This window comes from Pongo pygmaeus, chromosome 5 (genome assembly GCF_028885625.2).
Source record: "Pongo pygmaeus isolate AG05252 chromosome 5, NHGRI_mPonPyg2-v2.0_pri, whole genome shotgun sequence".
NCBI classification, from domain to species: domain Eukaryota; kingdom Metazoa; phylum Chordata; class Mammalia; order Primates; family Hominidae; genus Pongo; species Pongo pygmaeus.
Window position 1 is genome coordinate 28,186,248 of NC_072378.2, and position 26,856 is coordinate 28,213,103.

General features: G+C 39.6%; 1 protein-coding gene across 5 annotated transcripts; it reads left to right on the forward strand.

Moving 5' to 3' along the window:
* The first annotated feature begins 845 nt into the window (after nucleotides 1-845).
* On the forward strand, nucleotides 846-21,916 carry PGBD1 (piggyBac transposable element derived 1). Of its 5 annotated transcripts, none has more exons than XM_054492064.2 (7): nucleotides 848-1,487; nucleotides 3,330-3,783; nucleotides 5,110-5,266; nucleotides 6,637-6,725; nucleotides 16,320-16,449; nucleotides 17,384-17,480; nucleotides 20,218-21,916. In XM_054492064.2, the coding sequence occupies exons 2-7, from the start codon at nucleotides 3,388-3,390 to the stop codon at nucleotides 21,776-21,778; spliced, it is 2,430 nt and encodes an 809-aa protein (XP_054348039.1). In that variant the 5' UTR covers nucleotides 848-1,487; nucleotides 3,330-3,387; the 3' UTR covers nucleotides 21,779-21,916. The 5 variants fall into 5 exon arrangements, with proteins under 5 accessions (XP_054348041.1, XP_054348042.1, XP_054348040.1 ...); XM_054492063.2 differs by having other exon boundaries at nucleotides 3,350-3,783; XM_054492066.2 differs by lacking the exon at nucleotides 5,110-5,266 and having other exon boundaries at nucleotides 846-1,487.
* Nucleotides 21,917-26,856: the final 4,940 nt, after the last annotated feature.

Genomic DNA, 26,856 nt, shown 5'->3' on the forward strand with positions numbered 1-26,856 from the left:
TATGATCCAGCAATCGCCCTCCTTAGTGTTTACCCAAAGGAGCTGAAAACCAGTGTCTACACAGAAGTTTGCACACAGATGTTTATAGCAGCTTTATTCATAATTGCCAAAACTCAGTAGGTAAATGAATAAATAATGGGTCTGTTTTTTAAAGAGTGTTTTATATTTTTACTATTGAACATCTTTTCACATGTTAATTTGTCACTTACCTTGTTTTGTATGTAGTAATGTTCATATCCTTTACTAATTTTTCTACTAAAGTCTCCTTTTACTCTTAAACAGAAGTGCCCTTAAAAATCAAATGGGGAACTTGCATATCAACATTTTAAATGCACGTGTCCTTTGGCTGATCATTTCTAATATGTGGCATTTATCCTAGAAATATATTCTTAAAAGAATGTAAAGGTATTGAATGGTGTTCCCTCTAGCATTGCTTTTAAATAAAAAATATAACCTAAGTATGCATCAATAGGATAGTTAAGTAAATTATGGAACACCCATACAATATTACTTAGCTGTTAAAGAATAAGCTGATCTGTGAAGATCTCCAAGCTGTCTTAACCGAAAAGAGCTAACGTGCAAAATTACATTATGATACCATAAGTGTTTTAAAATGTATAAATACTTATTCACTAAACAAAATGTTCATTAAGTGCTACTGTGTGGCCCGTAGTGTCCTAGATAAATATGAACAAAATACAATGGTTAACGAAAAGAGGGGACACTTTTCGTTTTATGGTCCTTTTGCAACTTGACTTTTTTATTGTACATATATTATGTATACTTAAAGAAAATAATTTGTACAGCTTACTATAATGGTCTTTTTATTGATCTGTCTCTACTACCAGCCAGTGATGACCCCGAAGACAGACATTTACCACTCTGTTGGTTTTCAGTCGAAATGATGTACATAAATTTGGGGCGTGCTTGCACCGTCCGAATGGGCCTGGGGTCCGGCGGCGGAGAGCGACCTGGGCGGGGCGGGAGGTGGCAGCGGGGGTCCTCCCGGCTCACCAGAGAGACGAGCGGCCGTGTTCCTAGAGAGGCAGGGAACCCGCCAGACTCCGCCACTCGGCTGCGGGCGCGGCGTGGGGAGAAGCTTTTGTGCCGGCCCAGCTGCTGGAGGCGCCGGCAACACCCGCCAGCCCCGCCAGCCCCGCCAGCCCCGCCAGCCCCGCCAGCCCCGCCAGCCCAGCGGCTCGGGCTCTGGGGAAACCGGCGCTCCCGACAGGGGAGCACCGGGCCTCTGCACTCCCTTGGGAGCATTTCACGAGGTCAGCTACGTCTTTGTTGTGCGCGTTCCTGAACTTTTGGTCCATTAACCAACAATTAGACACGCCGGTATTCAGTGCCTGGCGCGGTGCTAGATGCTGGGTGTAATCTCAGAAAAATACATTCAGGGGCGCGCCTGAGGGTGCTGGCTGCTGGCATCTCAGGTGCTTTACGTGCATTCGTGAAGAAGCCCATCAGTATTTGTTGAATACCAGGTACGTGCCGGGCATGTAGAGTCTATGCAGAGATAAACTCCTGTCCTCAAGAGCCCGGGTGGGGATGGGGTTGGTGATCTGTAATACGAGATGGAGATGAGGGTTGGATGCAGTTTTCCATTGGAACACCCCATCTCAACCTGTGTGGCTTACTTTTCCTGTCTATATGTTAGGGTTAGGGGTGGCCAGGGAAGGTTTTACAGTAGAACATTTGCGCTGGGCCTTGGGAATTTACCCTTAGAAGGGCGGTCCTGACTGTATAGAGTGGGTGGAAAAAAATTGAGTACTTAGCATGGCAGTGACGTAAGGAATTTGGGAAGACCATGGCTTTCTTGAAAGCAGGAACCAAGTCTTTTATTCCAGAGTTAGCTTTATGCCTGGAAAATAATGAGATGCTCCGCAAATGTTTATTGAGTGACAAACAAATCAGCCAAACCCAGTAAAGATTAGATCCTGGGGAGTTTGAATTTACTTCAACGAGTTTAATGAAAACTTTGTGTGTGTGTATGTGTGTGTGAGGTATGTTGAATATGGTCACAATTGTGCTTTAGGGAATATTAATCCAGTGACCATAGAAGCGGGGAGTTGGGCATGAATACCATAACAGAACATTATTGTAAGAGTGAATGAAAATGATAGTAAAATAATAAGAAGGAAAGAATGGCTGCAAGAGGCGTTTTTAAGAATTGACTTGACTCACTGATGGTATATAGAGGCTGTTTAAAAGACTGAATGCGTGGAAGATGATGGTGATGCCAGTAGAAATGGAGAAATACAGAGTGAATGCAGCTTTGAGGGACTCTGATTTCAGTTTGAGATCTGTTGAAATTATAGTGCAGTAGAGGCCCACAGCTGCTGGCATTTCAAGATGTGGGTTTGGAGTGCAAAAAGCAAGCTGGAGCCAAAGATTTGAGTCTTCTTGGGACAGAGATATATTGAAAGTGTGACTAAGGAGATCACAAAGGAAAAAAATGAAAAGAGGGAATAAAAGAACTTGATGCATGTTTACTGTTTTTCAGTTGTGTATTGTTGCATCAAAAATAAAACTCTAAACTTAGTGGCTGAAAACAAGCTCAGCTTATTGTTCCTCAGGATTATGTGGGTTGACTAGGCAGTTCTACTGGTCTCACCTGGAATTACTAATAGAGCTGCATTCAGCTGGTGAATTATTTGAGCACTAGGCCTGGCTGGGCTTTAGCTTGGGCATCTTGGTTCTCATCCACATGACCTCTGTATAGCTAACTTGGGCTTCCTTACAGCATGGCAGTCTTATGGCAGTGAGCCAAGAGCTACAGCAGCACTCTCTCTTACAATGTCATTTCTGCTGTATTCCATTGGTCAAAGCAAGTCATAGTCCAGAACAGATTCAAGGGAAGGAAAAATAGACTCCACCCCTTGATGAGAATAGTGGCAAAATCTCATCACAAAAGGTATTTGAGGATGGGAGACTTTGGAAACATTCTGTTACACCTACATTTAAAGTGGAATATTCAATGAGAGTTACACAGATATAGATGACCTTTGAGACTGTATTATTTGTCCATGAAGGCAGCCATCTGCCTCCTCAATGGGTAAATTATCCCTTCTCCCCAGCTGAAGTGCAAGCTACTCTAGCTTTCTTATTGCTAACCCTTCGTCCCTCATGTTCTACATCCCTTACCTCTGGACTCAGGCCCTTTAGTACTAATTCAAAATATACTTCTGATTCATTTCACTAATAATAGAAGCAAGCAGGCTCAGCTTTTGAGCATTAACTACAGTGGAGACAAAAATGTAAGTAGGTTACATACAGTTTTGAAGCTCTTATAATTTGCATGTTGCTGATAAATTCTTATGCCTCAGATCTCTATTTCTGAATATAGACCCCACGCTAAGTGAAGCTTTAGCCTCTAAGCTCAACATGTATGAAGCTTTGCCAGGCCCTGCTCCTGAAAATGAAGATGGCCTTGTGAAAGTGAAGGAGGAAGATCCCACCTGGGAGCAGGTGTGCAACTCACAGGAGGGCAGCTCCCACACTCAGGAGATTTGCCGCCTGCGCTTTCGGCACTTCTGCTACCAGGAGGCTCACGGACCCCGGGAAGCTCTGGCCCAACTCCGAGAGCTTTGTCATCAATGGCTGAGACCGGAGATGCACACCAAGGAACAGATAATGGAACTGCTGGTGCTGGAGCAGTTCCTGACGATCCTGCCCAAGGAGCTCCAGCCCTGTGTGAAGACATATCCTCTGGAGAGTGGAGACGAGGCAGTGACGGTGCTAGAGAATCTAGAGACAGGAAGTGGAGACACAGGACAGCAGGTGGGAAGAGAACGTGTGTGGTGGTGTGGGAGAAGAAAAGGGGGACATGTATCAGTTTATTTTTAACGTTTTATTTTGAAATAACTTCTAATTTATAGAAGTATTAGAAGAATAGAGAACTCCTGCAAACTCTTCATCCAGATTTGCCAGTTGTTAACATTTGTTTCATGACGTCCCATTGTTGTGTACACACTCGTACAATGAAGTGCATTCCCCCTCAATATGCATATGTATACACACACATACATACACATATGCAGTATTTTTTTTTCCTCAGACTATTTGAGAGTTAGTTGCAAACACTATATCCCTTTACCTCACTGTTGCCCAGGCTGGAGTGCAGTGGTACGATCATAGCATCATTGCAGCCTTGAACTGTAATGGTGGAAGGCTCAAGCAATCCTCCCACCTCAGGCTCCTGAGTAGATGGGACTACAGGTGCATACCACCATGCCTGGCTAATTTATTTTTAATTTTTTGTAGAGGGGATGGGGTCTCACTATATTGCCCAAGCTGATCTTGAACTCCTGGCCTTAAGTGATCATGCTGCCTTGGCCTCCCAAAGTGTTGGGATTACAGGCATGAGCCACTGCACCTGGCCATTCGGTGTGTATTTCTGAAGAGTGAGGATATTGTATAACCAGAATACAAAAATCAAGTTTAGGGAAATTAAACTTATGATACTATCATATAACCTTAGTCCTTATTCATATTTTGCCATGTTATCCTAATAATGTTCTTTATGATAATTTTCCTCTGATTCAGGATACAAGCCAGCATCACATATTGCACTTAGTTGCCATATCTCTAGTCTGTGAATCTGGAGTAGCTGCTGTCTTTGTCATGACATTGTTATTTTTGAAGAGTACAGCTAGTTTTTTTGGAGAATATCCCTCAATTTGAGTTTGTCCTGTATTTTCTCATGATTCAGGCTGCATATTTTGGCTAGAATACCACAGAGGTAATGTTGTGTTCTCAGTGCATTACTTCAGTAAGTGCGTAGTGATGATTTGTCCCATTACTGATGAGGTTATGGTGGTACCTGTCAAATTTCTCCACTAGAAAGTTACCATTTTCCCCTTTGTAATTACTAAGTAATCTATGGGAGACATTTTGAGGTGGTGTACATATCCTGTTCCCCATTAAATTTTCACCAGCTAGTTTAAACATCCACTTGTTTGTTGTTTTTGTTTTCCTGGACTGGGATCCTTTGCCTGTCTTTTCTGCCTTGTTTGCTGCTGTGTCCCCAGCATGTAGAACAGTGCCTGGCTCTTAGCATGCAGTCCATATATGCATGCCCTTTCAAAATAAATCTTTTGTTTCCAGGCCTCTGTCTATATTCAGGGACAGGACATGCACCCAATGGTGACAGAATATCAAGGAGTCTCTTTGGAGTGTCAGAGCCTCCAGCTCCTGCCTGGGGTAACCACCCTGAAGTGTGAACCTCCACAGCTTCCTCAAGGGAACCCCCAAGAAGTGAGTGGTGAGTGCTAGAGTGAGTTTAGTGAGGACACTGGAAGCTGGCCACTGACACTTGCACAGCCTTCTTGACCTCAAGTTTTTATACATTGTGAAATGATTACCACAAGCTAACTTACATATCTCACAGTTACCTTTTATGTGTCTGTGGTAAGAATTCCTAAGATCTACTCTCATGAAATTTCAAGTATGCAATACATTATTACTAACTATAGTCAGCATTCTGTATGTAGGTCTTCAGAGCTTATTCATCTTATAACTGCAAGTTTGTACCCTTTGACCAACATCAAGTTTTATTTTTTTGTCTAACCCTGTATCTGAACAAACTTTTAAAGACCTGCTTTATTTTACACTGTGCTTTTTAAGCTGGTTTATTTAGTATGTATGTGTTGTGGACAAGTACATATAATAGTAAAAGTGAATCAGGGCAAGGCTGTTTTTTTCCAGCAAACTTTATTCCTTCTAAAAATGCAACAACAGCAATAAAAAGATTCCATAGTGATCCATTATGGAAGCAAAGAAAAGCAGAGCAAAGAAAAGTGATGTTCTGTTTTATATTTTTGGGTTAGAATTACCACATGTGCTCTTCATTTGATGATTTTGTACTCTACCATCTGCCAACTGCCAACTCTGTGACCTAGGCAAGTCATTTAATAGGTTATTCAGTTAGTCAACAATTATCTGTTTGATCTCTGTGTGTACTCTGCCCTCAGCTGTGATTCTTCTGAATGTGCCTAGGACTTTGGAGGCAATAATTTGGACCTTCTTGATTATTTTGAGGATTGGAAATAATCTTTTAAAGTAACAGCACAGTGGCTGGCATTGTGCAGTCATCATCGCCATTTTGATTATTGTTGGTTCTTTGGGATCAGTACCTCCTAACAGTTTTTCTAGTTCATGGCTAACATCTCTTCTCAATTTTTTTTTAATATCTTTATTTTCCTGTCTCTCTCTCCATCTTCCTTTCTTCTGCTTTCCTGTTTCCCCTCAGTCTCATCTCTCTACTCTCTACATCCTTTCTTTTGCCTCTGTGTTCTCTCCTTGATCCTTCCTTTATCACCAGCTTCTTCCTCCCCTTTATTTTTATCTATGATTTTTATTTTTTCTTTATGTGAAAGTGCATGACTGTAAAGCACCTTGTGAGTTCATAAATCCCACTCCATTTTTTGGGTGAGAGACCCTAAAGTTGTAGAATTTTAGAATTTCTGACAGAATGAAAGCAGTTGTGATGCTCTTTCTCACACTGTAAAATCTACGTCTTAGTTCTTGAATGTTTAACAAACATAACATTTGGGGGAAAAGGCTGGGTCTCCAAAAAGGGTACCCTAAAGGCCATCATGTCTCATTTAGGACTCTTGCTCTCTCTCTCTACAGGGCCTGTTCCCCATGGATCAGCTCATCTCCAGGAAAAAAACCCCAGAGACAAGGCTGCAGTGCCTGTGTTTAACCCAGTCAGGTCCCAGGTAAGTAGGATGCCCAAGCTTGTAGGAATGTCAGTAGTGGTCTTTCTCCCTCATTCCGTGTTCCTTGCCCTTCTCTTGGCTCACACTCATCATCCTGAGAGCCATTCAGGTGGCATAGTCCCTCTGCCTTCACCTTGTCACAGAATATCACAAAGTGCGTTGCATCATTCAAGGAGCTTGTATTGATTACATGCCATTGCCTCATTTCATTGTTTAGGAGGCACGTCTAAATCTCAAGGCACGGGAGTGAGGGGTGGAGTGAGGCTCCTGATTTCAGAAAGTGCTCCACTCATTTGATGTTGAGTAACTGATATTTTCTCCTTTGAAGTCTCTGGTTTATCTCCCCAGCTTTAGAACAAGGGCCCTTTCTCACATTACTTTATATTCAGCACATATGCAATTAATGCTTGGTGATAATAATGGAAATTCTATATATCCAAGGTAATACTTAACATCTTCTTCACAAAATGGATTCTGGTTTTTTTTTCTTATTAGTGGTTGATTCATTATCCTAGTCATTTATTTACAAAAAAAAAAAATAAGTCTCTCATTTAAGTCCTCTTGCATACTGCTGCCACATCAGTTTCCTCAAGACACTTGCTCAGTCCTCTTCTATGGCTTCTAATTGATTTTTAATTCTATCAGACCCAGTGCCTCCTGTTATTAACAAATACTTCCTGAAAAGAAGTGTCTAGAAAATAAAACCTATTCATGCACATTCTGAAAATCAACATAATTCCCTTAAATGTAATATAATGGTATAATGTAGAAACAAAAAAGTTATTTATTTTAAAAGTAGTGTTTCAAAATGCAAGTGCTTGACGTGATTATAACTAAGGAAATAACAACGTAGTCAGGTGTTTGCACTGAAATATAATTAGTGAGTTCAAATTAAGGAGGAATAAGAAGATCAGAAGCCCAAGAAAATCAAAGGGAATGGTATAGGTGGACAGTGGAATGAAACTAGTATTGAGTCAGCTAATACAAGACTAGACAGAGAAAGTGGGGCCCTTAATTGAAGTAAGGCTTAGATGTTGTAAATTGAATTATGTCCCTCCAAAAGATATATGAAAATCCTAACCCCAAGTACCTGTGAATGTGACCTGATTTGGAAACAGGCTCTGTCTTAGTCCATTTTGTGTTGCTAATAACAGAATTCCTGAGACTGGGTAATTTATTTTAAAAAGAGGTTTATTTAGCTCAAAGTTCTGCAACCTGGGAAGTCCAAGATCATCAGCCTATCTGGTGAGGATCTCATGCTGCTTTAGCTCATGGCAGAAAGTGGAATGATGGAGAATCAAGTGTGTGCAAGGAGACCACACATTAGAGGCAGCCATCCTTTAAACAGCCTGCTCTTAGAGCTGAGCAAGAGCAAGAATAGAAAGCTTATTCAAAGAAATTACAATAGGCCGGGTGCAATGGCTCTCACCTGTAATCCCAGAACTTTGGGAGGCCATGGCAGGAGGATTGCTTGAGGCCAGGAGTTTGAGACCAGCCTGAGCAACACAGCAAGACCCTGTATCTATTAAAAAAAAGAGAATAGGCCAGGCTTGGTGGCTCACGCCTGTAATCCCAACACTTTGGGAGGCTGAGGCGGGCAGATCACGAGGTCAGGAGTTCGAGACCAGCCTGGCCTACATGGCAAAACCCCATCTTTACTAAAAATACAAAAAAAAAAAGTAGCCAGGTGTGGTGGCAGGCACCTGCAATCCCAGCTACTCGGGAGGCTGAGGCAGGAGAATCGCTTGAACCTGGGAGATGGAGGTTGCAGTGAGCCGAGATCGTGCCATTACACTCCAGCCTGGGCAACAAGAGCAAGACTCTATCTCAAAAAAATTAAAATAAAATAAATTAAAAATAAATTTAAAAAATAGAGAAATAATAACAAAAATCTTCACGAAACTTGTGAAAGATATAAATGTCCAGGTACAGGAAGATCTGAGAACACTGAACAGAATCATCCCAAATAAGACTACTCCAAGGCATATAATAATCAAACTCTCAACTGTCAAGGAAAAAGAGAGGATCTTAAAAGCAGCAAGAGAAAAGAAACAAATAAGGAGCTCCAACTCGTCTGGCAATAGACTTCTCAATGGCAATCATACAGGCCAGGAGAAAGTGGAATGACATTTTCGAAGTACTCCAAGAAAAAAACTGACATTCAAGAATATTGTATCCAGCAGAATTATCTTTCATATGTGAAGGAGAAAGTCTTTCCCAAACAAAAGCTGAGAGAGTACACCACCACCAGACACATCTTACAAGAAATGCTAAAGAATTCTTCAATCTAAAAGGAAAGAAGACTAATGTGCATAAAGAAAACTTTTGAAGGCATAAAAGTCACTGATAAAATTAAGTACATGGACAAACCCAGAATACTTTATTACTGTAATAGTGACATACAGTATACTCACAACTGTGAAGCCCCAAGACATACCTATCAAAAACAATAATAAGACTGGACACAGTGGCTCATGCCTGTAAACCCAGTTCTTTGGGAGGCTGAAGTGGGAGGATCACTTGAGACAAGGAGTTTGAGACCAGCCTATACCTGGAGACATGAGACAGAGTGAGACCATATCTTTAAAACAAAACAAGACAAACAATAATAGCTAGCAACCTGTTAAGAGATAGGTAATATAAAGATATAAATTGAGGCAACAAAAAGTCAAAATCTAGAGGAATGGAATTAAAGCATATAATTTTTTTCTGTGTGTTTCTGCCTTTGTTTCTACTCTTGTATTTGGGATCTAAGATAAGTTGTCATCTCTTTAAAATAACTTATTATATCTGAAGGTCTTTTTTGTAAGCCTCATGATAACCACAATGCAAAAACCTATAATAAATTCACTAAAAATAGCAACAAATGAAGGCATACTATAAGAGAAAATCACTTAGCCACAGAGGTTTTGTTGTTGTTGTTGTTGTTGTTTGAGATAGGGTCTCACTCTTTACTCTGGCTGGAGTGCAGTGGTATCATCTCAGCTCACTGCAACCTCTGCCTCATGAGTTCAAGTGATCCTTCCACCTCAGCCTCCCAAGTAGCTGGGACCACAGGTGTGTGCCACCATGCCTGGGTAATTTTTTGTATTTTTTGTAGACCTGGGTTTTTGCCATGTTGCCCAGGCTGGCCTTGAACTTCTGGCCTCAAGCAGTCTGTGCACCTTGACTTCCCAAAGTTCTGGGATTACAGGCATGAGACACCATGCTCGGCTGTATATAATAATTATAAATACCTATGCATGCAACACCAGAGCTCCCAGGTATATAAGGAAAACATTAATAGATCTAAAAGGAGAGTTAGACTGCAATACAGTAATAGTAGGAGATTTTAATACCCCACTGTCAGTAATTGACACATCATCCAGACAGAAAGTCAACAAAGAAACAATGGAATTAAACTACATGCTAAATCTAATAAGCCTAACTGATATTTACTGAACACGTAACCCAACTGCTACAGAATGCACATTCTTTTCATCAGCACGTGGAACATAAGAATAGATTATATCTTAGGCCACAAACAAATCTGAACAAATTTTTAAAAAATATAAATCATATCAAGTATCTTTTCTAATCACAGTGGAATAAAACTAGAAAGCAATAACAAGAAAAACCTTGGAAACTACACAAATGCATGGAAATTAAATAGCATGCTTTTGAACAACTAATTTGTCAGGGAAGAAATTAAGAAGGAAATTTAAAAATGTCTTGAAACTAATGAAAATAGAAAATGTGACATATCAAAATTTGTGGGATACTGCAAAAGCAGTACTAAGAAGGAAATTCATAGCAATAAACACCTATATCAAAAAAGTAAAAAGACATCAAATGAACAACCTAATGATACACCTCAAGGAACTAGAAAAGCAAGAACAAACCAAACCGAAATTAGTAGAAGGAAACAAATAATAAAGATTCGAGCAGAAATAACTGAAATTGAGACCAAAAAAAAAAAAAAAAACCCAGAAGAACAATGAAACAAGAAGTTGGATTTTTTTTCAAAGGTAAACAAAATCAAGCCTTTAGCTGGACAAACAAAAAAGGAGAAGACCCAAATGAATAAAATCAGAAATGAAAAAGACATAACAGCTGAGACCTCAGAAATACAAAGAAACCATTAGAGACAATAAATTTGAAAACCTAGAAGAAATGGATAAATTCCTAGATGCATGCCAACTACCAAGATTGGACCATGAAAAAATAGAAAACCTCAGCAAACCAATAACAAGTAACGAGATGGAATCTGTAATAGAAAGTCTTCCATCAAAGAAAAGCCCAGGACCTGTTGGCTTCCCTGCTGAATTCTACCAAACATTTAAAAAGAACTGATACCAATCCTATTCAAACTCTTCAAAAAAAAAAAAAAAAATTGAAGGGGAGGGACTACTTCCAAATTCGTTCTAGGAGGCCAGCATTGCCCTAATACCAAAACTAGACTAGGATACAACATAAAAAGAAAACTACAGACCAATATCACTGATGAGCATAAGTGCAAAAATTCTCAATGAAACACTAGCAAACTGAATTCAACAACACATTAAAAAGATCATTCACCATGATCAAGTGGGATTAACTCCAGGGATGCAAGGATGGTTCAACATATGCAAATCAATAAATGTGATATATCACTTTAATATAATCAGGAGCAAAAACCATATGATTATTTCAATAGATGCTGAAAAGCATTTGATAAAATTCATTGCTTTTTGATAAAAACCCTTGTCAAAATTGGTATAAAAGGAACATACCTCAAAATAAGGGCCATATATGACAAACCTACAGCTAACATCAAACTGAAGGCCTTTTCTCTAAGGACTGGAACAAGATAAGAATGCCCATCTCACCACTGTTGTTCAACATAATACCCGAAGTCCTGGCCAGACCAATTACGCAAGAGAAAGAAATAAATGGCATCCAAACTGGATAGCAAAAAGTCAGGTTAGTCTGTTCACAGATGTTATAATCTTATACCTAGAAAAACCTGAAGACTACACCAAAAAAACTGTTAGTGCTGATAAACTAAGTAAAGTTGCAGGATAAAAAATCAACACTCAAAAATTAGTAGCATTTATATACTTCAATAGTGAACAATCTGAAATATAAATCAAGAAAATAATCGCATTTACAATAGCTACAAAAAATATAAAATACTTAAATATAAAATATTTAAATTACTAAAAATTTAAACACCAAATTAAGTTAAATTTAGTGTTTAAATTCCCTAGGTATTTTATATTTTTTAGTATTTTATTTATAATTTATAATTTAGCATTTAATTTCAATACTAAAGAAGTGAAAGACCTGTATAAGGAAAACTAAAACTCTCATGGAACAAATTGAAGAGGACACAAAAACACTGGAAAGATATTCCATGCTAATGGATGGGAAGAATTTATATTATTAAAATGACAATACTTCCCAAAACAATTTACAGATTCAGTATAATCACTATCAAAATACCAATGACATTCTTCACAAAAATCAGAAAAAAAAATTCATGTGGTGAGCCCTAAATCTAATGACTCATATTCTTATAAGAAGTCCATATTTACAAATTGACCAAGGGGTTGAAAAAAAAGAAAGAAAAATGCCCAAGTGAAAACACACACAGGGAGAATGCTATGTGATGACTGAGGCAAAGATTTGTATAACACATCTGGAAGCCGAGGAACACCAAGAATTGCTGACAAACACTAAAAACTTGGAGAGAGGCAAGGAAAATTATCCCGTAGAGCTTTTTTTCTTTTCTTTTTTTTTTTTTTCTTTCTTTTTGAGACAGAGTCTTGCTCTGTTGCCAGGCTGGAGTGCAGTGGCGCGATCTCGGCTCACTGCAACCTCTGCCTCCCTGGTTCAAGTGATTCTCCTGCCTCAGCCTCCCGAGTAGCTGAGATTACAGGCATGCGCCATCACGCCCAGCTAATTTTTGTATTTTTAGTAGAGACGGGGTTTCACCATGTTGGCCAGGATGGTCTCGATCTCCTGACCTAGTGATGTGCCCACCTTGGCCTCCCAAAGTGCTGGGATTACAGGCATGAGCCACCATGCCAGGCCTCCCATAGAGCTTCAAAGATAACATGGCCCTACTGATATCTTGATTTTGGATTTCTAGCCTCCAGAGCCATGAGATAATACAATTCTGTTGTTTTCCACTATTGAGGGTGTGGTACTTTGTTACGAGAGCCATAGGAAAGCAATGTAAGTTACAAAACAAATTACGGACTGATAAAGGGAGAAAATAAGGAGGTATGATATTACAGATACACTTCCTTCATTGTGTTTCGCTTTATTGTGCTTTGCAGTATTGAAAGTTTGTGACGACCCTGTGTGGAACAAGTCTGTCAGCACCATTTTTCCACAGCGTATGCTCACTTTGTGTCTCTGTGTCATGTTTTGGTAATTCTTAAAATGTTTCAAACTTTATTGTTATATTTGTCATGGTGATCTGTGATCAGTTATTTTTGATGTTACTATTGAATTTGTTTTGGTGTGCCACAAACCATGCCCATTTAAAATGGCAGACCTAATCAATAAACATTGTATGTGTCCTGACTCCTCCATTGACCAGCTGTTCCCTCATCTCTTTTCCTTTCCTTGGTCCTTGCTATGTCCTGAGACACAATAATATTGAAATGAAGCCATTTATAATACTACTACTACAGTGACCTCTATGTGTTCAAGTGAAAGGAAGAGTCACATGCCTGTCAAGTTCAATAAAAAGCTAGAAGTGATTAAGTATGGTAAGGAAGGCATGTTGAAAGCCAAGATAGGCCAAAAGCTAGGAGGCCTCCTGTGCCAAACAGGCAGGTTGTGAATGCAAAGGAAATTTTCTTGAAGGAAATGAAAAATGCTACTCTGGTGAACATACGAATGATAAGAAAGCAAAAAGCATTTTGCTGATATAGAGAAAGTTTGAGTGGTTTGGATAGAAGATCACACCAGCCACAGCATTGCCTTAAGCCAAAGGCTAATCCAGAGCACATGTCTTACTCTCTTCAATTCTGTGAAGGCTGAGAGAGGTGAGGAAGCTACAGAAGAATAATTGGAAGCTAGCAGAGGTTGGTTCGTGAGGTGTAAGGAAGAAGCCATCTCCATAAAATGCATCAGCAACAAGTGCTGATGTAGATGCTGCAGCAGGTTATCCAGATCTAGCTAAAATCACTAATGAAGGTGGCTACACTAAACAACAGATTTTCAATGAAGATGAAACAACCTTATGTTGAAATAAGATGACATCTAGGACTTTGATTGCTAGAGAGGAGAAGTCAATGCCTGGCCTCAAAGCTTCAAAGGACAGCCTGACTTGTTAGGGGCTTATGCAGTTGGTGACTTTAAAGTTGAAGCCAGTGCTCATTTATCATTCTGAAAATCCTAGGGTCCATAAGAATTATGCTAAACCTACTCTGCCTGTGCTCTAAAAATAGAACAACAAAGCCTGGATGATAGCGCATCTGTTTACAGCATGGTTTACTGAATATTTTAAGCCTACTGTTGAGACATACTACTCAAAAAAAAAAAAAAAAGATTTCTTTGGAAATATTACTGCTTATTCACAGAGCACCTAGTCACAAGAGAGCTCTGAAGGAGAGGTACAAGGAAATTAATGTTTTCAAGCCTGCCAATACAGTACACATTCTGTAGCCCATGGATCAAGGAGTAATTTTGACTTTCAAGTCTTATTATTTGAGAAATACATTTTGTAAGGCTATAGCTGCCATAGATAGTGATTCCATAGATAGTGATGGATCTGGGCAAAGTAAATTAAAAACCTTCTGGAAAGGATTCATCATTCTAGATGCCATTAAGAACATTTGTGATTCAAGGGAGGAGGTGAAAATACCAACATTAACAGGAGTTTGGAAGAAATTGGTTCCAACCCTCATCATTGTCTTTGAGAGGTTTAGGACTTCAGTGGATAGTGTAGCTGCAGATGTGGTGGAAAGGACTAGTATTAGAAGTGGAACCTGAAGATGTGACTGAATTGCTACAATCTCATGACAAAACTTGAACAGATAAGTTACTTCTTATGGGTGAACAAAGAAAGTGGTTTGAGATTGAATCTACTCCTGGTGAAGCATTGTTGACATGACAACAAAGGATTTAGAATATTACATAAACTTAGTTGATAAAGCAGCAACAGGTTTGAGATGATTGACTACAATTTTGAAAGAAGTTCTACTCTGGGTAAAATGCTATCAAACAACATTGCATGCTACACAGAAATCTTTTGTGAAAGGAAGAGTCAGTCAAGGTGGCCAATGTTACTGTTGTCTTATTTTAAGCAATTGCCACAGCCACCGAAACCTTCAGCAACCACCACACTGATTAGTCAGCATCCTTCAACATCGCAGGAATCCCCTCTACCAGCAAAAAGATTACAACTCTCTGAAGGCTCAGATGATTATTAGCATGTATTAGCAATAAAGTATTTTTAAATTAAGGTATATACTTTTTTAGACATAATGCTTATGTACAATTAATAGACTACATAGTATAGTGTAAACATAACTTTCACATGCACTCGAAAGCCAAGAAATTTCTGTGACTTGCTTTATTGTGATATTTGCCTTATTGTGGTGATCTGGAACTGAACCTGCAATATCTCTAAGGTAGGCCTATGTTTAAATGAGGTGGGCTTTGCCTTTTATTATCAAAATAATTATCTGTAGTTTGGAATAGGGTGATGATGAGTTAAAGAGAAAACATCTTCTGTCTTGAAACCCCCTCCTTGTCAAAACAGATATTCATTCTGTAAAAGACTGGCACTATGTCCTTTTTCAGGCTACAAGAAAGAGAAAGTAGATTGGAAAATGAGAGAAAATCAAGAGGCTAATGAAACCATGTGGTAGCCTTTTGGGACAGTGTCGGAGAGATAGAAAATCTCAGACAGTTCCCCAAATAAATAAATTCAGTGTATGATTTTTTCCAGCCTACATATCATTACTAGCTTTGAAACGTTTTTAAACAATCTTTGTTCATGAAATTCAGTGAGATTTCTGCATTTACATTAGATTCTAAGTCTGTTAAAAGGAGTCTCAAAACTCCATTATGTATTTGTAGTCAGTTTAATTGCATTTGTTATAACTGCAATATTATATTGAAGTGCTGTTCAACCAAATACATAGAAAATGCTGTAAAATAGTGTGTAGAACAATCCAAGTGAGTCAACTTTTGTGACAACGTCTTTAATCGATGTAAGCTTCCTTCTCTAACTTTCTTGAATTACTGACTTTTTTTCAGTATCATCCTATAAAAACTCTTCAGGATTCCTATGTTTCAGTGTAGCTGATTTATATTGATTGTAGGTTTGGTTCAGGAGGACACTCAAAAGTCCTGCAGGATGTGGAAGAATTCTTTGTAGTGTGGGACTGTCCCACATATTGCATGATGCCTAGCATCTCTGGCCTCACCCTCTGAATGGCGTTGGCTTGAGGTGGTGGTGGACTTCATTGTTATAACCAGAAAGGTTCCCACAAATTTACAAAATGCCCTGAGGGGCTGGAACTACTGGTCTACAGTGTGGTATTCAACACCCTTCACAACTGGGTTCCTTACCATGTGAAAACAAAGAGGCTATTTTTTTTGTCTTTTTAGACATTGGTGAAGACTGAGGAAGAAACAGCCCAGGCCCTTGCTGCAGAGAAGTGGTCACATCTGAGTCTGGCTCGGACGAACCTCTGTGGGAACTCAGCTCAGGAGACAGTTACGAGCCTCAGTCTGATGAGTAAGGCCAGGCCTCTGACTGGACCCCTGTCTGGACTCTCATTTTCCCGTCACTCACCCTGGCTTGGCCCTTGGGAGGCCACGTTTCCTACAGACCCACACCCTTCCTTTCCCTTCTTCTGGCCTCTGCCTCCAGACTTCTCCTAGCCCTTATCACTTTGCATCCTTCCCAATCACATTTTCTTCTGTTGCTAAACAGCTTCCTGATTCTTGTGGTTATCTTCTCTGATCATCCCTTTTGGTTCCCTGATTCCTTCAGTGACTCCTTTGTATCCTTTTCCCCTTTTTTCTTCCCTATCAAGGATTCCATATAACTTGTCTTTCAGATATCCCTTCATACTTGGAAGCCCCATGAACACCTCTGTCTGATCTTGTCTTTACCTCAGAGGAGGTCATCTTCATTCTCTAAGAACACTACAGTTCATGTTTACTTAATTTTTTTAGTTTTTTTAAAGATGGGGTCTCACTTTGTTGCCCATGCTGGAGCATAGTGGCACGATGATAGTTCGCTGCAGCCTCAAACTCCTGGGCTCAACTGATCCTCCCACCTCAGCCTTCTAAAAAGCTGGGGCTACACCCAGGTAATTTTTCGTAGACATAGAGTCTCGCTATGTTGCCCAGGCTGGTCTTGAACTCCTGGCCTGAAGCAGTCCTCCTACCTCGGCCCCTCAAAGCAGCCAGCCTAATTTTCTTGAAATGTGCTCTGCCCTGTTGGGCCCTCTCTCCAGCTGGGCTTTGGTGCCTTAATTAACCTTTCTTATGATTTTCCCATACCATGCCACATTTTGTAGGATTGCTGAAACTGTGCACCCTTGAAACACCAATATGATTTTTTTTTTGTTTGATTTGGAACATCTATTCCCTACCCTGGAAGTTTTTTTTTTTTCAAAATTCACGTAACAGATGACATTTAAATCATTAATGTTATATTTTAGCTGAAGAAATTGTAACTAAAGATAGATTGTTTAATGCAAAGCAAGAAACTTCTGAAGAAATGGAACAAAGTGGAGAAGCCTCAGGAAAGCCCAACAGGTGAGTATCCATGGTCCTCAGTGAATCAAATCCTGCAGATATAAGAAATTGGAATGGAATCAGAGAAACCAATTGGTCAAAAGCCTGCTTCTCTGGAATAAGATATGACGACTGCCACTCACTTCTGTGATCATAGGAGGTCCATGCCAAGAAAGTGACCTATTCAAAATTTTCAATATGCAATAAATATACAAAACCTTCAGTTGATACTCAGTTTCCTCCAAGAAGCCTATCCTGATCCAGTCTGTCCTGCTTGATTACCCTTCCCTGGGCTCCCTTACATTTTTATGGAGCTGTGGAGAAGCCAGAGGCAGATAATTTAACAAGAGTGAGGGCTACAGATGAAGCTGTCATGACAGTTAAGGAAGAAATGTCAGAGCGGAAGAGGACAAGCAGGGTACAGGTTGAGCATTCCAAATCTGAAATGTTCCAAAATCTGAGCTGTTTGAGCACCAGCATGATGCTCAAAGGAAATGCTCATTGGATCATTTTGGATTTCGGATCTTTGGTTAGGGATGCCCAACGGGTATAATGCAGATATTCCAAAATCTGAAAAAATCCAAAATTCAAAAATCTTCTGACCTCAAGCATTTCAGATAAGGGAAAATTAACCTGTATTTTCAACCGCCATTAGGAGACCTGAACAAGGTATAGGTCAAAAGGAAAGTTAGCTGATGAAGTAGAAATGAATGACAGTGGTGGGTGCTTCATAAGTGCTGGTTGTGGGAATGAATGAACTTGTAACAGATACTCCTATGCAAAGCAAGAAACTTCTGAAGAAATGGAACAAGGTGGAGAAGCCTCGTGAATGCCCAACATTCTGAGGCTTCTCAGGATTGCAGAAAGAGAGGGAACAAATCACAAGCAGAGGGTTGGCTTCTGGTGAGGCCATTCAGTCCTCAGAGACTTGAGAAAAGAGAGAGTAAGCAAGGTGGGCTACTTGGCTAAAGAGCTGAGAAGGGGGTGTGAATTTTCCTTATTGACATTTGTTCAACTTAGAGAAACTGAGAGCTAAATCTCAGCTAAAGTAGAAATGTCTTAAAGCTTAAGAAGAGAAGTGAAATTTTGCATTAAGATTGGTGAAGAATGAGCCAGGCTCCACTAAAGGAAGAGAAATGATGTTCAGTAACTTAGAGCAGAGTTATGCAACTGGAGAATAGGAATCTGCTATTGTGCCTGTGAGGTACATTTAGTATCAGGCAACTAACGGGTAATTCATAGTGCCTATAAGAATAAAGGCATGTTATTCATATAACAAAAAGTCTGAAGGTAGGCTATTTCAGGTTTGGTGCAATAGCCTAACCATGGTATCAAAGGTCTAGCTCCCTGACCTCCTTCTAGTCCCCCTCCCTCACCTCCACCCCACTTTCTTAGCTCACTCTTTTTTCCCATTTCTCACTCCCATTTCCTTCCCTCACAATATTGGGCTTAATGCACTGTGGTTCTTGGAGTTTAGATGTCAACAGTAGAAAGACTCAGTGTGATCAAGGAATGTCACTGAAGTTATGGATGTCAGGGAATTTTAAGATGGATGTGTTGAATACATGCAGACATTCAAGACACCCCGGATGATAAACACTTTACATAAAGAAATGTATGTAGTGTAAATTATATTAAAATATACTCTTCATGCTTCTTAAATGTCTTTGAAAACTTGACTAGTTTACCAACAGAACACTAATAAATTAAATGCACATATCTAAAAATTAAAAACTTTGTGTAAAATAATACTTTTCACCTGGGTGCAGTGGCTCACGCTTGTAATCCCAGCACTTTGGGAGGCCGAGGTGAGTGGATCACAAGGTCAGGAGTTTGAGACCAGCCTGGCCAACACAGTGAAACCCTGTCTCTACTAAAAATACAAAAATTAGTTGGGCATGGTGGCACGTGCCTGTAGTCCCAGCTACTCAGGAGGCTGAGGCAGGAGAATCGCTTGAACCTGGGAGGTGGAGGTGGCAGTGAGCTGAAATCATGCCACTGCACTCCAGCCTGGGTGACAGAGCTAGACTCTGTCTCAAAAAAAAAAAAAAAAAAAAATACTTTTCATCTTTGTAACTTTAGCTTACTTCCTTGTAAACCCCATAAAAATCAGTCCAAGTGCAATGAGTTGAGTTTCATTTGTTTTTCCCCAGAGTAGTATGTCCATCAGATGAATGTAGAACTAGCAGGGGCTAAGTCCTTCCATGTTCAGAAATTCTGTGAGAGATGTCAGAAGACCTGGTAAATAATCACCTTTTTTTCTTGTTCAGATTCAGAACCAGTTGACAGGGATGCAGGAATAAAATAGATGGTTCTGGAAACCTCAGTTTCTTACTGACAGAAGTTAGACTGGCTAAAAACCGCTTAAAGGCAGAGCTAAATAGGCTTGTACTGGCAGAGGGTGAGTGTAGCAAATGTCCCTCTGCATAGGTCTTCTCAATGCAACTTCGGGCACCAAGGAGCATGGGATGTCTGCATCCTGCTCCTAAAGAGGACAGAGGAAGGAGTGTACCAAGGATACTCAGTTCTTTCTCCCAGGCTCAACAGTTAGTTCCATCCTGAGGAGTGAGTGAGAGGTGGAGAGAGGCTAGAAATGTTCAATCTAGCCAAAGTCCTCCCCATGGAAACTTAAAAGAAATAAGTAAGTATCCCCCCACACCCACCCCAAGCCCCAAAAGATTTAAGCTTCAGCAGATTTATCATGTGTGAGAGAATATGATTGAGGATTTTTATAACACGTTCTTTTTTTCTTTCCCAGAGAGTGTGCACTCCAGATTCCTTGTAGTACTCCTATCCCTACTGAAAGGACAGTTGCACATTTGAACACTCTGAAGGACCGTCACCCAGGTGATTTGTGGACCCGGATGCACATCTCACCCTTGGAATATGCTGCAGGAGACATTACCCGAAAAGGGAGAAAAAAAGACAAAGCTCGAGTGAGTGAACTGCTCCAAGGCCTCTCATTCTCTGGTGACTCAGATGTGGAAAAAGATAATGAGCCTGAGATCCAGCCTGCTCAAAAGAAGTTAAAGGTATCATGTTTCCCAGAAAAGAGTTGGAGCAAAAGAGACATTAAACCCAATTTTCCAAGCTGGTCAGCACTGGATTCTGGACTTTTGAATCTCAAGAGTGAAAAGTTGAACCCAGTAGAGCTTTTTGAATTATTTTTTGATGATGAAACATTCAACTTAATTGTCAGTGAAACCAATAATTATGCTTCTCAGAAAAATGTCAGCTTGGAAGTCACAGTTCAGGAAATGAGGTGTGTGTTTGGTGTCTTACTTTTGAGTGGATTTATGAGGCATCCTAGAAGGGAAATGTATTGGGAAATCTCTGACACCGATCAGAACCTGGTTAGAGATGCAATCAGAAGGGACAGATTTGAATTGATTTTCTCAAACCTGCACTTTGCAGATAATGGCCACCTAGATCAAAAAGATAAGTTTACAAAGTTGAGACCTCTCATAAAACAAATGAATAAAAATTTCCTCTTGTATGCTCCCCTGGAAGAATACTATTGCTTTGATAAGTCAATGTGTGAATGCTTTGATAGTGACCAATTCCTGAATGGAAAGCCTATTAGAATTGGCTATAAAATTTGGTGTGGTACAACCACACAGGGTTATCTGGTTTGGTTTGAACCCTATCAAGAAGAATCAACTATGAAGGTAGATGAGGATCCTGATCTTGGGTTAGGTGGAAATCTAGTGATGAACTTCGCTGATGTTCTTTTAGAGAGAGGTCAGTATCCCTATCACCTGTGTTTTGATAGCTTCTTTACAAGTGTCAAATTGTTGTCAGCCTTGAAGAAGAAGGGGGTGAGGGCAACAGGAACAATTCGTGAGAACAGGACCGAAAAATGTCCCCTTATGAATGTAGAACATATGAAAAAAATGAAGAGAGGGTATTTTGATTTCCGAGTAGAAGAAAACAATGAGATAATTTTGTGTCGTTGGTATGGGGATGGCATTATCAGTCTGTGCTCCAATGCTGTGGGCATAGAACCAGTCAATGAGGTAAGCTGTTGTGATGCTGATAAAGAAGAAATCCCTCAGATAAGTCAACCTTCCATAGTAAAAGTGTATGATGAATGCAAGGAAGGTGTAGCTAAAATGGATCAAATTATTTCTAAATACAGGGTGAGGATAAGAAGCAAGAAGTGGTACTCAATTTTGGTGAGCTACATGATTGATGTAGCCATGAACAACGCATGGCAACTACACAGAGCCTGTAACCCAGGTGCTTCTCTAGACCCCTTGGATTTTCGGAGATTTGTTGCACATTTCTACTTGGAACACAATGCTGATCTGTCAGATTAGGTCACATAAAATGGACATAGTGCAGACATTAATAAGACATAGAAAAATAATAATTGTACATGCTGTTGTACCCTCCCAAAGTAAATCTGATATATGTAATGAAGTTATTAAATAATACTTTTAAAAATCAGACATTTATATAGAGTTTCAAAGACTATTGTAACAAATAATGTTAAAAATTATCTGTGAAAATGTTAAACTATAGTACCTTTCTCTATGTCAAATTTTGTGTCAGACATGAGAAATCATGTATTTGTTCAATTGACTATTTTGTGCACTTATTTATTTATTTTTTGAGACACAGTCTCACTCTGTGGCCAAGCTGGAGTGCAGTGGCATGATCTTGGCCCACTGCAACCTCTGACACCCTAGTTCAAGCGATTCTCCTGCCTCAGCCTCCCAAGTAGCTGGGATTACAGGTAGGCACTGCCATGCCCAGCTAATTTTTGTATTTTTAGTAGAGACAGGGTTTCACCATGTTGGCCAGGATGGTCTCGATCTGACCTCCTGATCTGCCTGCCTTGGCCTCCCAAAGTGCTGGGATTACAGGCGTGAGCCACTATACCTGGCTATTTTGTGCATTTAAAGAAGGAAATCCTACCTCTTTAAAAAAATTCTCTGGAGAATGCCATTTTTAAGATGCAAGCAATGTTCTAGTAACCATAGAATGGTGCTGACTCCATAGTTCAAACTAGTGACACAGCCTATGAAGTAAGAATGATCTAAACAAAACATAGGTGGTAAGAGACTAAAAACCTTAGCATTGGTGTAAAACTAGATCAGATTGTGTGTAAGTGAGAAGGGTCAGGCATGGATATTGAAGGAGAGTGCTATAAAGGAAAAACCAGAGGTGAAGCAGTGCCTTTGAATATTGAAGTGATAGGTGTATCCTATGGTGACTGTGTGAGTTGGCAGCAGAAGTCAGAAGAATAAAGAAAACCGAGGAAACATGAAGCAAATCAGGATAACAAGTAACCAGGAGAGTGAAGGAAAAGATAGGCATAAAGTCAACATAAAGGCCATGTTGAAATCACCCAAAGAGATGTCTAGGCTTAAGGTCATCAGTGATAGGTAACTGAAGGAGAAACACTTGGAAAAGTGAATGATACAGACTGTGACTCCTTAGTGTTGAAGTCTAGTATTGGTGGATTAGTCTGGAGGGTAGAGAAGACAGGCTCCACCTCATTTCTGTGGGTTGTAGCCACAACAGCTCCTTGCCTTTCTTTCATATCCTAATATTTACAGTCCCTTTCCTGGCTGGAAGGCAGGTGGTCAGGTTTGAATTCTTTTCAACAGGTATGTTTCTTATGTGGATGACTGGTGAAAGTGTAAGCTGCGCGTAATGTAGTCACAGATTCACCTATTCCATGCAAGACGTTCAAAGAAAATATAAGTTCATTATTTCCTGTAATTGATCTGATATTCTTTGTGAAATACATCACCAGGGTGGGTTGGTTTCTACTTTTAAATGATGAAGTGTCTGGTGTCTAAGTATCTACCCACAAAAGGGTATTAATAGAATGCAGGTTTTAGTTAAATGATGAGTGGTGCAGATGGTAATTGCTAATATAGGCAGGAAACAGTTATAGAATAACTTCGTATTTCAGTTTCATGTCTGCCCTGATGTTTAGAGCCCTCTAGCCATCCCCACTTGGCAGTTATCAAAGGCTGCACTTTATATCTCCCACATTCTAAATCTGCTTTTCTATTCTCCAGGGTTCCATAATTATGTAAATAATATCACTGAACACCCAGGTTATCAAACAAGACACCTAAATGTTACCTGTGACCCTCTTCTACCACTCACCTCTAATATCTCTTGAATCCATTCACACCATTCCACCTCTTTGCCATCATTCAGACCACAGTTCTGTGATGTTGCTTGACTGCTCACCAGACCCTTCCTTGACCCTCCCCCTCCCCAAACCTGTCTCCAAACAATGACTGTGAAAGTTCTGAAGAGCAAATCTGAGCATCAGCTATGCAGAAGATAGAAACAGTATGTTATGAAAAAGCATGAATAGTGGACTGTATGTGGGTCTTGGCACCAGAAAGTCTTTGAATTTCAGCCATGTAACCCTGGACAGATTAACTCTCTGAGCCTAACCCACACTCTCCATGGCACTCAATATACCACTCTACACTTGAGAAGTAAATGTAGAGCCCAAGGAAAATGGGGAGTGACACCCTAAGACTGGAGCAGAACTGGCCCATGCTGTACACACCAGCACCTGCCCAGGAAGTGAAGTAAGCTGGAAGGAACCTGGTTCCCTGAAGACTGGAATAGAGTCTTGAAAATTGCCTACGGCTGAGATTTACATGTGAGGGCAAAAAACTTCTATCTTGGTGAACTCATTGTTACTGGGGGTGTGGTCGAGATATTTGTTATTCCCAGCTGAACATAATTCTAAGTGACAGTCACTGATCCATATCAGGTCTCCTAGGTTAGATGAAGTTGGATACAGGAGAACAACTTTGGATGACTCCTAATTCACACCCACAAAAAAATTGAACAAAAACTTTTAGCATTTGCTACATAAGACTGTTCTAAGAGTTTTACAAATATTATTAATATCCTCATTCTATGGATGAGAAAACAAACATAAGTAGCATTTTAAAAGTCATATAACTAGTAAGTGGTGTAATCCTTGCAGCCAATATTGAGTGCCAATTTGTTTTATGGTTTTTGCTTCTAGTTTTTATTCCTTTTGGTCTTCTCTTTAAAAAACCCAAAAAAGATCACACTGCAGGAGAGGTCAACACCTTTGTCATTGTGAACGGGTTAGGAAAAGACATTACAAAGGTTCCTGGAGATCTGTACCAAGAGAATGACTGTCTACCACATCATTGTACTGAACATCTATGGTACTTCTGCACACACTGTGTTCATGGTGCTCCTTAAATACTGCTGCCTTACATGGTAGTTGTTTTTGTTCAGGGCATATCCTTTATTAGACAACAAATTTACAGGGAATCTCTTTTGCAACCCTCCTTGCAACCAAAACAAGACCTGAAATTTGTTATATTACTCAGCATACTTAGAATACCCTGCAATTTGATGGGAAAATTTAGCTATCCAAATACATAGCTTTATCTTTAAAGTGTACTATAGAACAATGGAATATGAGAGTAACCTTGGAAACAATACAGAATAATTTGGAGTGAGAGATAATGAAGACAAATGGTGACTTTAAAACATTATTAGGTAAATTTATACCTTAGGAGAGGCCCCAGCATCCTTTACTAATCTGGCTCGCTTCAAGGAACAGTTTCCAACTAAGTCACAGGACAGTGACTTTTTAAGGCAAGACAATTCTTCAAGGCAGGACAAACATCATGATTAAGTTCTCCTGTAGTCCTTACATTGAGGTATCTAATTAGGGATTGTCTGCTTTTTAATAACTGGATACCAAATTAACATCAGTGTGACTTGCATTTGTGCCTAAACATTCTGACTTAACCCCCAGGCTCAGACTGAACTTTTTCCTTATTTTATACTGTGAAGTTCATTCTTTTAAAATTTTGTTTTATGTATTTCAATAGGTTTTTGGGGAAAAGGTAGTGTTTGGTTACATGAATAAGTTTTTAGTTCCCAAGAGAATGACTGTCTACCACATCATTTCTGAGATTTTGGTGCACCCATGACCCAAGCAGTGAACACTGTACCCAATGTATAGTCTTTTATCCCTCACCCCTGCTCCCATCTTTTCCCCCCAAGTCCCCAAAGTCCATTATATCATTCCTATGCCCTTGCATCCTCATAGCTTAGCTCCCACTTAGTGAGAACACACGTTGTTTGGTTTTCCATTCCTGAGTTACTTCACTTAGAATAGTGGTCTCCAGTTCCATCCAGGTTGCTGCAAATGCCATTATTTTCTTCCTTTTATATGGCTGAGTAGTATTCTATATTGTATATATACCACAATTTCTTTATCCACTGTTGATTGATGGGCATTTGGGCTGGTTTCATATTTTTACAATTGTGTATTATGCTGCTGTAAACATAAGTGTGTAAGTATCTTTTTCATATAATGATTTATTTTCTTCCGGGTACATACCCAGTATTGGGATTGCTGGATCAAATGGTAATTCTACTTTTAGTTCTTTAAGGAATCTCCACACTGTTTTCCATAGTGGTTGTACTAGTTTACATTCACCCACCAGCAGTGTAAAAGTGTTCCTTTTTTACCACATCCATGCCAACATCTATTATTTTGTTATTATGGCCATTCTTGCAGGAGTAAGTTATTGCATTGTGGGTTAGATTTGCATTTCCCTGATAATGAGTGATGTTGAGCATTTTTTTATGTGTTTGTTGGCCATTTGTATATCTTCTTTTGAGAATTGCCTATTGATGTCCTTAGCCCACTTTTTGATGGGATTTTTTTTTCTTGCTGATTTGTTTGAGTTCCTTATAGATTCTGGATATTAGTCCTTTGTCAGATGTATAGATTGTGAAGATTTTCTCCCATGCTTTGGGTTGTTTGTTTACTCTGCTGATTGTTTCTTTTGCTTTGCAGAAGCTTTTTGGTTTAGGTCCCATCTATTTATCTTTGTTTCTGTTGCATTTGCTTTGGGGTTCTTGGTCATGAACTCTTTGCCTAAGCCAATGTCTAGAAGGGCTTTTTAAATATTATCTTCTGGAGTTTTTATGGTTTCAGGTCTTAGGTTTAAGTCCTTGATCCGTCTTGAGATGATTTTTATATAAGGTTAGAGATGAGGATCCAGTTTTGTTCTTCTACATGTGCCTTGTCAATTATCCCAGCACCATTTTTTGAATAAGATGTCCTTTCCCCACTTTATGTTTTTGTTTGCTCCATTGTAGATCAATTGGCTGTAAGTATTTGGCTTTATTTCTGGGTTCTCTATTTTGTTCCATTGCTCTATGTGCCTATTTTTATACCAGTACCATGCTGTTTCTGTGACTATGGCCTTATAGTTTGAAGTCAGGTAATGTGATGCCTCCAGATTTGTTCTTTTTGCTTAGTCTTGCATTGGCTATATGAGCTCTGTTTTGGTTTCATATGAATTTTAGGAATTTTTTCTAGTTCTCTGAAGAATGATGGTGGTAGTTGCAT

Bases quoted from the DNA above. Each gene is read 5' to 3' on its own strand.
- PGBD1 (XM_054492064.2), top strand. From the start codon at position 3,388: ATGTATGAAGCTTTGCCAGGCCCTGCTCCTGAAAATGAAGATGGCCTT. The intron at 3,784-5,109 runs GTGGGAAGAGAA...TTTTGTTTCCAG, and splicing joins GTGGAGACACAGGACAGCAG to GCCTCTGTCTATATTCAGGG. The intron at 17,481-20,217 runs GTGAGTATCCAT...TTTCTTTCCCAG, and splicing joins GCCTCAGGAAAGCCCAACAG to AGAGTGTGCACTCCAGATTC.